The 11,179-nt window shown below is 38.3% G+C and overlaps 1 protein-coding gene across 1 annotated transcript in view; it reads right to left on the reverse strand.

Moving 5' to 3' along the window:
* The window catches only part of LEPR (leptin receptor), a 153,304-nt gene extending 147,974 nt beyond the window's left edge, over positions 1 to 5,330 (reverse strand). The window contains exon 1 of the mRNA XM_044674764.1: positions 5,226 to 5,330. Within this exon, the coding sequence (XP_044530699.1) occupies positions 5,226 to 5,330 (105 nt within the window). The remainder of the gene's footprint in view (positions 1 to 5,225) is intronic.
* Between the last annotated feature and the right edge of the window lie 5,849 nt (positions 5,331 to 11,179).

Below are 11,179 nucleotides of genomic sequence, written 5' to 3' on the forward strand. Positions count from 1 at the left end.
AGGTGTGAAGTGGTATCTCAGAGTTGTTTTGATTTGTATTTCTCTAATCAGGAGGGACTTAGAACACTTTCAGGTGCTTATTGATAGTTTTGATTTGTTCATGTGAAAACTGCCTATTTATGTCCCTTGACCATTTGTCGATTGGGGAATGGCTTGATTTTTTGTAAATTTTACTTAGTCCCTTACAAATCTGGGAAATTAAACCTTTGTCAGAGAGTTTTGTTATAAAAATGTTTCCTCAGTTTATTGTTTTCCTTCTCATTTTGGTTGCATTGGTTTTGTTTGTACAAAACCTTTTAAATTTGATATAATCAAAGTCATTCATTTTATATTTTGTAATGTTCTTTATCTCTTGCTTGGTCTTAAATTCCTTCTTTTCCTACAGATCTGACAATTATACTATTCTATGTTCACCTAATTTATTTATGATTTCACTTTTTTTATATTTAAGTCATTTATCCATTTTGAATTGATGTTGGTATGGGGTATAAGGTATTGTTCTAAACCTAATTTTTCCCATACTGTTTTCCAGTTTTCCCAGCAGTTTTTTTTTTTCAAATGGTAAGTTCTTGTCCCAAAAGCTGGGTTATTTGCGTTTATCAAACACTAGCTTGCTGAGGTCATTTACCCCAAGTCTATTCCATTGATCCACCCTTCTGTCTCTTTGCCAGTACCAGATTGTTTTGATGATGACTGCTTTGTAGTACAGTTTAAGATCTAGTACTGCCAGGACCCCATCCTTCACTTTTTTTTTCATTATTTCCCTTGATATTTTTGCTTTTTCTTCTTCCAGATGAACTTTGTTATAATTTTTTCTAATTCTATAAAAAAGTTTTTTGGTAGTTTGATAGGTATGGCACTGAATAAGTAGATTAATTTGGGTAAAATTGTCATTTTTATTATGTTAGCTCATCCCATTCATGAACAATTAATGTTTTTCCAATTTTTTAGATCTAGTTTTAATTGCGTGAAAAGTGTTTTGTAGTTGTGTTCATATGATTCCTGTGTTTGTCTTGGTAGATAGATACCTAAATATTTTATATTCTCTAGAGTGATTTTAAATGGAGTTTCTCTTTCTAACTCCTGCTGCCGAATTTTGTTGGAAATGCTGATGATTTATGTGCATTTATCTTATACCCTGCAACTTTGTTAATTATTTCCACTAGCTTTCTAGTTGATTTGCTGGGGTTCTTCAAGTAGACCACCATATCATCTGAAAGGAATGATAATTCAGTAATAGTCATTGCCTACTTTAATTTCTTCAATTTCTTTTTCTTCTCTAATTACTACTGCTAGTGTTTCTAATACAATATTGAATAATAGAGGCGATAATGGACCTCCTTGCTTCACTCATGATCTTATTGAGAAAGCTTCTAACTTGTCCCCATTGCAGATGATACTTGCTGATGGTTTTAAATACATATTGTTTATTATTCTGAGGAATAGCCTTTCTATTCCTATACTTCCTAGTGTTTTCAGTAGGAATAGATGTTGTATGTGATTTCTGCTGGTTTGATTATTAATATGGTCAAAGGTTTTTTTTTTAATAAATAAATAAATAAATTATATTGATATCTTTTTAACATCCCTAAATTGTTCCCCTCCTCTCTTTCTAGTCCTCTCCCAGAAGCCCCACCCAATAATAAAGAAAATTTAAGAGAGAGAAACAATCAGCAAAAATTAGATATCAATACATGTTTGGCTCTTTAAAAGAACCTCTTTAAAGGAATAGGGAGATGTCTCTTCTGATATTTTTCTTAAGGATTCTGAGGGTCCATGTCTTATTGTCTGCTCTCTTTACTGAATATTCCACATCCCTTTACTTCCTGCCCCTCCTGGCAAGATTGCCAAAGTCCCAATATGGAAAATTTGTTTAAAAAATGGCTTAATTCAGGGGCAGCTGGGTAGCCCAGTGGATTGAGATCCAGGCCTAGAGATGGGAGGTCCTGGGTTCAAATGTGACCTCAGACACCACCTCCTGTGTGATATCCTGGATGAGTTGTAACCCCTATTGCCTAGCCCTTACTGTTCTTCTACCTTGGAACCAATACACAAGTAATGATTCTAAGATGAAAGGTTTGGTTTGGAACCAAAACTTTTTGGAAAAAAAACTCAATTCAAGGGAGAAGAGTGGAAATACAACCAAAGAACTAAAACTTTAAGAAGCTAATAGAGAAAAGAATCCACTCCCAGAAAGCAGAAATGCCAATAAACCCTGGATTATGTAGGTCAGCTCCCAGGCAGAGTCCAGATACCTCAGACCAAGGTGAACTACCTCAGACATAGTTCTAATACAAATAAAAGGGATTGTCTAAATTTCTACGACATCACTGACATGTACTCCTTCATCCTCTGCTTGAAGACCTCCTATACCAAGAAGCTCAATACTCCCCAAAATAGCCCATTCCTATTCTGCCCTTGAACAGCTCCAATTGTCTTTAAAAATCTCCACATGAGGAATGTCCCCAAATTGGCATCTTCCATCATCTGAGGCTAGCTAAAATGAGTTCTCTTCCATGTTCCAGCCCTTCCAACATCTGAAGGCAGCTCTTCTACTTGTCTCTTCACCCTGCAGTTCAATCTAGGCTAAATCTCCCCAGCAGCAGAAGTTGAGAGGCAAAAGGAAAGAAGGAATGATTCTAGAGATTTGGGACCTGGGTTCACATTCTGTGTCTGCCACTTAGTACCTGAGTGACCTTGGGCAATTATTATTAATAATTATAGCCTCATCTATAAGAAATGATGAGTGAGAGGATTTCAGAAAAAGCTGGAAAGATCTGCATGAATTGATGCAGAGCAAAATAGGTAGGACTGGGAGAGCATTGTACACAGTAACAGTATTATTGTCCCATGATCAGCTGTGAAAACTTGGCTACTCTCAGCAACACAATGATGATCTGGGACAATCCTAAAAGACTTATGATGGGGAATACTATCCAAATCCAGAGGGAAAACTGTTGGAGTTGAATGGATGCAGATCAAAGCATCCTCATCTTTCACATCAGTGTCATTGTGGTTTTATTTTGGAGTTTTGGTTTTGTATGAGTGTGCTCTTACAACAATGACCATTATGGAAGTGGGGTTTCCAGGATAATAAATGTATGGCCCAGATCAAATTGCTACCATCTCTGAGTGGAGAAAGGGAAGCGAGGAAGGGAGAGAGTTTGGATCTTATCATTTCAGAAAACATATATTGAAAATTATTATTACATGTAGTTGCAATAAATAAATATCTTTGAATCTGAAAAGAATAATAATAGCCAGCACTTACATAGCAATTTAGGATTTACAGAATGATTTATAAATGTTATCTCATTTGGTCCTCATGACAACTCTGGAGGTAGGTGCGATTATTATCCTCATTTATAGATGAGAAAATGGATGGAAGCCCAGAAATTGTGACTTACCCAAGATCACTCAGCTAATAAGTATCTGAAGCTAGATTTGAACTCAAGTCTTCCTGAATTCATGCTCAGGACTGTACTGGTGCCTCAGTTTCCTCATCTATAAAATATGAAAGTTGGATTAAATGGTAACTGAGATCCCTTCTAGCTCTAGGTCTATGATCCTAGATGGGACATAGGAGTAACCGAGGAAGATAACTGGAATGGTGAGCAATCTGAAAGTCATATCAATGCAATCTCCAAAATGAGATCTCCTTTAAAAGGAAAATAAATCAAATATATGCGTATATATAATGTTATAAGATAAATATAAATAATAAAAAAATTGCGACCAAAGTCATTTGAGGGAAAAACAATGTCCTAAGTTCAGACCAGTATAATATCTTCAAAACCAAACTTCAGAGAGGAGTAGTACTCAGTCTTTAAAGAACTTGGTCCAGCCTAAAGCACTTTCTGTCCCAATTTCTCCACACTATGAGACCTATCTTCTATACCATTTTTATGCCAGGAGCTAAGTTTTTAGACCAGTGAAAGTTGATGAGGACATGATTGGGGATGTAGACCTGAAAAGACCACACCCATGTAACTATCAATAATGTGTAAATAAGTCTTGGCTGACCACACCAGTGGAAATGTGAATTAGCTATGGTGGGGGGAGGGGGTCATTTGGGGCCTTGGGGGGGTGAAGGGGGTGAAGGGTAAAGTAAAAACATGACTTATGTAAACATGGAAATTTTTTCTAAAAATAAAAAATTATTTAAAAAAAAGAAAGCTACGTTTTGTTTAGTTTTGTTGTTTGTTGTCTATCTTTTGTTTTCAAAGAGAACCAATGACATCATGGGGTGATATCTTGACTTGTACGAATGGGATCTAAGTGAGGCAGAGATGCACAAAGTCATCAGCCTCACTGTCTCTCCCAGAGTCATCTCAGTCCAGTGGCAGGACAAGAGTCAGGATGACTGATGATGGCCTGGGATGCAATGGATGATTGTGACACCTTCCACGTCTGACCAAGTTTTAAACACTCCCTAGTACCCACTTTGCTCACCTCCATGACTGTTGGAACAAATTGTTCTCATCCACAATTCTGATGGGGGAGGTTTTCACATGTTTGGGACAGACACCCCTAAACCCCCAGAGGAGTTTGTAGCCTGATGGTTACATACAATCTGGTTTAGCCAATCTGCTCGAGTTTTACAGGACATGACCACTACACATGCTACAGCTTCTTGGAGCTACAGGTAAGAGTTGAGTGCCAAGTGGCCACCAAAGATGGATGAGTAGCCCTGAAAAGGACTCAGCAAGCCCATGTACAAGAAGTGCTAGTCCCCCAGAACACTCCATAATAGTTGTAAAAATTACAATTGCAACAATAACCTAGAATTTTAAGGTTTGCATATGTTATATGCATTATCTCATTTAATTCTCACACAAATTCCTTTGATTTAGGCACCTTTGTCTTTATTTTACGGATAGGAAAACTGAGGCCTTTAGGTTTAAAGACTTTCCAAAGGTCTCATAGACAACGAGTGACTGACCTAGGATTTGAACCCAGGGCTTCTGACTCCAGAATTCATTCCTATATATTCAATAGCATATTCTTTAATTATTTATTAGCTGACTAGCAATCAAAGCAGTCATATTGTAAAGTAGAAAGCTCCTGCCACTTGGAATATTCAAAGAATAGGCTATAAGGCATTTATTCAGGATGCATGAAGAGAAATCATGCAGTGGACAGGAGGGAGATTAAGCAACCTCTAATGTCCCTTTTAAGAGGAAGAAATTAGGAAATAGGTAGGACATTGAGTAATTCACCCAGACCATTTTGGTGGCGGCTGAACCTTCAGTGACATCAGCCCAAGGCTTTCCCAACGGGCCGTATCGACTGATTTCCCCATTCTCGTTCTCCTCTGATTCATTTTCCATTCAGGCAACCATAAGACGTTCATGAGAGAGACACAGTGCTCCTGAGAGAACATTTCTGCTCAGCAAAGGTAGCGTTCAAGCAACATCGTAGGTGAGTTGGCTAAATTGTTAGCAAAAGCCCTGCAGGACTTGCTGTTTAGATGCCACTTTCAGATCAGTCCTGAAAAAGCGAGCAAATTGTAACGAGAAAGGAAAATAATCAACTGATGTGACGTGTGTATGTGTGAGTGGCCATGTTCCTGGGTGAAGCATCTGGGTTTCCAGATAGCTTAAAAGAGACTCGATTTGGTTCCTGGCATAATGGAATCACTCATTATCTGAAGAGCAATCGTGTTGGCAAACACATATTGCAATTGTGTTCAAGTCAGAAGATCACAGATTTAGAGCTCAAAGTGACCTAAGCCAAACACTTAATTATAGATTAGGAAATAGCCTTGGAGATGAAGTGATTTGACCAATGGCACTAAGGGAGGCAAGTAACAAAGTAGGATATAAGCCCAGGTGGACCCCGATTTTCATACCTCCCACAAGAGACCTTTCCTAATTTCCCACAGTCATTAGTTGCTCTCCTCAAATTACTTTGTACTTATTTTCAGGATAAGGAAACTGAGGTCTTTCTGCTGGTCAAAATACAGTAAGAAAGCAATCAGGCTTTGTTCTTAACAAGTATATATTATAAAGACAGAAATCGAAGCTAAGCAGGTAGAGAACATTGATCTTCCCTCTTTAGCTTACCTTTTGTTCTGGGTCAAATTCATTTGCTGCTAAGGCAGAGAGAATTTGGAAAACATCTAAGAGTATTGAACCCTGTCTCAGATGGTCATTGGTAATAGGAAGCTGGCTTTGCTCTCCCGTTAGACTTAGGGATCAAGAGGAAAGACCTAATCTTAGCCTAGGAGCCCTCTGCCTAGCTTTTTATTCAATGACTATGATGACTACTACAAAAGAGCTCTCATTCTGCCTTTATTAGGGAAAGGCTCTAACCACTATACCCTAGCATACTGAAGCTGGGGTGGCTCGGATGGTTCTGAAGAAATGAGCCTGGAATATGGTTGCATGGAGCATGCCAGTAGAAGTTATAGGACCCGCAGAAAGATGAGCCCAACACAGACCTTTACTACCTGGCAACACCAGAGGAGTAACTCGCCCACTGAGGAATAGGTCCATGGATACCAAGGGGACAATGCATGCAACAAGAACAAAAAAACAAACAAACAAACAAAACTACCATCCCTGGAAAGGAGCAAGCCAAGGGAGATAAGTATAATAGTGTCCCATTAGACATCAGAAGTCCTCTAAAATCAGAGATATAAGCTGTTCTTCCCCACATGTGGGCCTCCCATGCGTGATCCTAAACTCATTGATGGAGTGTGTATTTGTGGGAGTGTAGGTTATAGGTTTATGTGAGACGCGCTTTATTGAAAAATCTTCTTACTGTGTTATCTCATTCAATGCCTTTACCTCAAAAAAAGGAAGAACTGGGTTTTAATCCTGACCAAGCTATTTTCTCTCTATGTGACCTTGAGCAAATCATTTAATGTCTCTGCACCTCAGTTTCTTCACCTGTAAAATGAGGGAATTGGATTAGAAGTTCTCTGAGATTCCTTTGAGGATTAAATTGATGAGTTCATTATGCTAAGAATACTAAATGCTAAAGTGCAGAGAGGCTGCAATCAGTATTCATGGAGGGTTTGGAAGGTATATTTTGAGTCCCAGATTTAACAATTACCAATTATGAATTCTGGGGAACACACACTTAGAGTCTCTGAGCCTTGGTTTCCTCATAAAGTTGTTGTGACAAAAGAACTTTGTAATCCTAAATATCCCAAGTACCAGCTTTTGTCCTTGTAGGGAATTCCCAGCTTGTAAATTTTCTCCATTGATGCAGATTTCCACCTATTTATAACTTAGTAACCAAGTCCTAAAGAGGTTAGACACCTTTGTCCAGATGCCACAATTAATAAATGTCAGGGTTTAAACCTAAGTATTCCTGACTCCAAGCCTAGTATTCTTCTAGCCACTATACTTATAAATCTTTTAAAGAACTACCAGGTTCTACATAAATTAGGGACATTAGGAAAAAATGATATTTTTAAAGCAGGAAGGATCTCATAAGTCATCTAATTTAATCCTTATATTTTTAAAAAATGAGAAAGCTGAGACCCAGTACATTGAAGTGATTTTTCCAAGGTTGTCATGGTGGTAGAGTCCGGATTCAAACCCAGTTGTACTCCAAAGAGATCATAGGGGAAAAAGACATGTACAAAAATATTTATAGCTGCACTCTTTGTGGTGGCAAAAAACTGGAAAGCAAGGGTATGTCCTTCAATTGGGGAATGGCTGAACAAATTGTGGTATATGCTGGTGATGGAATACTATTGTGCTCAAAGGAATAATAAACTGGAGGAATTCCATGTGAACTAGAAAGACCTCCAGGAAGTGATGCAGAGTGAAAGGAGCAGAACCAGGAGAACATTGTACACAGAGACTGATACACTGTGGTAAAATCGAATGTAATGGACTTCTGTACTAGCAGCAATGCAATGACCCAGGACAATTCTGAAGGATTTATGGAAAATAACGATACCCACATTCAGAGGAAGAACTACAGGAGTGGAAACACAGAAGAAAAACAAGTGCTGAGACACATGGATTGATGCAGACACAATTAGGATGTAGACTCTTAATGACCACCCTAGAACAATTATCAATAATATGGAAATAGGTTTTGATTGATGACACAGGAAGAAACCAGTGGAAATGCGTGTTGGCTACTGGGGGGTGGAGGGGTGGGGAGAAAGAGAGCAAGAACATGAATCATGTAACCATGGGAAAATTTTTTCTAAAAAATAAAAAAAAATTTTTTAATTTAAAAAAAAAGGATTCAAACCAGGTCATCCAACTCCAAAACAAAGAGTCTTTCCCCAATATGGCAATACTTGCCATTCAAACTCTATTTTGCTATCTAGTTGGTGAGACCACCACCTATTTGGAAATGCTAGAGGACACCATGGTGGATACAACATTGGTCCTAGAGTCAGAAAAACGAGTTCAAACCCAGCCTCAGACATTTACTAACTGTATAACCCTGAGTAGTTCACTTAACTTCTACCTCAGTTTCCTTATCTATAAATTAGGAATAATAATAGCACCTGCCTGAAGGGTTTTGGTGAGGATTAAATGAGAGCATAATTGTAAAGCACTTAGCTGGGTACTTGGCACATAATAGGACCATAGACATGCCAGCTACTATTAGAATTACCGAATCCTCCACTCAACTGCAACTGATCTTCCCAAAATAAGTGCAAGCCATGTCATGCCTCCTAATCCATAAAACTCAGTATCTCCCTACTAGCTTCAGGACAAAATATAAAATCCTTTTTGGTTTTTAAAGCTCTTTATAATCTGCCTCCTTCTTGCTTTTATAAATGCTTCTTGTATTTTTCTCTTGCATATTTTGTGAGCCATTGACACTGGCCTCCTTGCTGTTTCTCCTTCGTAACACTCCATCTTTTTTTCTTTGCTGTCTCCATGCCTGGAATTCTCTCTACCTCTTGACTTCCCTAACTTCCTTCAGGTCCCATTTTATTCAAGAAGTCTTTCCTTTTCCTTCTTAAATGTCTCCCCTCTGTTGATCATTTCCAATTTCTTCTCTATATTTTTTTGTTTGTACATAGTTGTTAGCATACTGTCTTCCCCGTAAGGACTGTGAGCTCCTTGAGAGAAGGGACTATCTTTTGCCTTGCTTTAGAACCTTATCCCTTAGTCCTGTGCCTGGCACACAATAGATGTTTAATAAATACTTATTTGATTCATTAGAAATCCTCAAGTAGACGAAGAACCATTTGTCAGGTATTTTGTAGAGGGGATATTTTGTTTTGTTTTTCAGTTTTAGTTTAAATGGACTAAAGTTTTTGAAACTAAATGACTACTAAGGTCCTTTCCAATTCAGAATTTCTTTGTCTCTAGGACTATTTTCTGCCCAATAATGTAGCAAGTCCTCCTGGTTTTTATCATATTGAGGAAATAGCATTCTACCATTGCCCAGGATTTAAGTTTCTAGTGAGTGAAAAAATTTCAATCAGCTGCTCCAAGAAAGCCATCTTCTTTGCCAACCATTGAAAATAATTTTCTCTCTGTTTATCTAAAGGGTCACATTTTAGCTCCATTCTACTCTCTACAGACCTTGTCTTAGACCCTTATGTAACCCCTATTGGTTCTGGAGGACTTTGTGGTTTTCAAGTATGTGTTTAACTTGCATAATGTGCCCAAGTACCTCTGGGAGTGAATTGAGGAACAATTTCAGTGGTCTGGCAGTCCCTTGGAGAGCCAAAATTTAATCTTTTGGAGAGAAAGATGAAACCTTTGAGAAAATTTAAGACATCTGGGGAATGGGAAGGAAGAAGTAAAAATGGCTTCACTGAAAGGTGAGAAAAGGGATCATTTTGGGGTTAAAGGCCCTGGGTTGCAAGCAGGAATTTGGGCAAGTCACTTAACTTCTTAGTTTCCTCATCTGTAAAATTCAAGGGTTAGCGAAGTGATGTCAGAGTTTCCATCTTCAATCTAAACATTTTGATCCTAGTCCTTGACCCTAGTGCCAAAGGATCGGTATCAGGAGGCAAAGGCTGGCCCCTTGTCAAACCAATCAATTGCCAAGTAAGGCCGGGCTGTAGAGCTGTTTGTCATTCTATGAGTCAGTATCACAGATCCATCCTCTATAACGATGATGACTTACATTTATATAGGATTGCTCCTCACTGTGAAGTATGTAGCTCACTTATCATTCCCATTTATTAGAAGAGTCCATTGAGACTCAAGAGAATGACTTAGCCAGGCTCACACAGTTGGTAATATACCAGAGCAGGGTTATGAATCTATGTGTTCTGTGCCCCAGACAGGGTGAGCCTTGTTACTAAAGTGAAACAACCAAACTATTGCTAGAGGTATAAAGTAAGACTTGGGAGAGAGGCCCTTTAGGGAAGAAAGAAGATAAAGTTTATTGATCTTTTGCCTTAAGAACTCCAAACATAAGTGAAAAAGTATAATTAAATTTTAAATGATGTCATATTGCTGACCTTCTGAACGGGTCAGGGAGGGGCTTTGGAGAGGGAGATAATTTGGAACTCAATTGTTTTTAAAGAATGTTAAAATAAAGCATGATTATAATTTTTAAAATAATAAATACAAAACTCCAACTAACAGGAGAATTTTGTGTCTTGAGAGCTGGACACAATAGCTTAGTGAAATATTGGTGTGATAAGCATCAGCCAATATGGGAATTGCACATGGCAACGTGGAATTGTACCTCTCTTCAACAAGATTTCATGGGGACCGGGTGTTCTAGGGAGGCAACAAGGCCTGTTAGGGTCAGTGCATGACAGTGGGATGAGAGATACCCAACATCAAATCTCATTTGATCCTCATGTCTATCTTTTGAAATAAGGGTCTTATTATTCTAATTTTACAGATGGAGAAACTGAGGCTTCCAGACTAGTCTGCCAAGATCAGGCAGCTAATAAATGTTCGAGGCAGGATTCAAAATCAAGCCTTCCTGATGCAAGTTCAGTGCTCTCTCCATTGTTCACCCCAGCCGCCTTTCCTCTCTAGAACCAAGATTCCTCAGTCTCCTCCACAATGAAATCAAAACAAGGACTTCTTGAGTATTGAGAACCTCCACCAGCATACACAGGAAGGATGCCAAAGACTGTGTCCTACCCCTATTGTTTCTGTGAGAGAAGAGATTCTTCAATAGTTGACTTTACTTAAATAAGATTTTAAAGTAAAGACTTTATTTACCTCAACATGTTTGAGTTGCCTCAAAATTACCCTATTAAATAGGTAGCCTGGAT

Source organism: Gracilinanus agilis, chromosome 4, assembly GCF_016433145.1.
Source record: "Gracilinanus agilis isolate LMUSP501 chromosome 4, AgileGrace, whole genome shotgun sequence".
NCBI lineage: Eukaryota > Metazoa > Chordata > Mammalia > Didelphimorphia > Didelphidae > Gracilinanus > Gracilinanus agilis.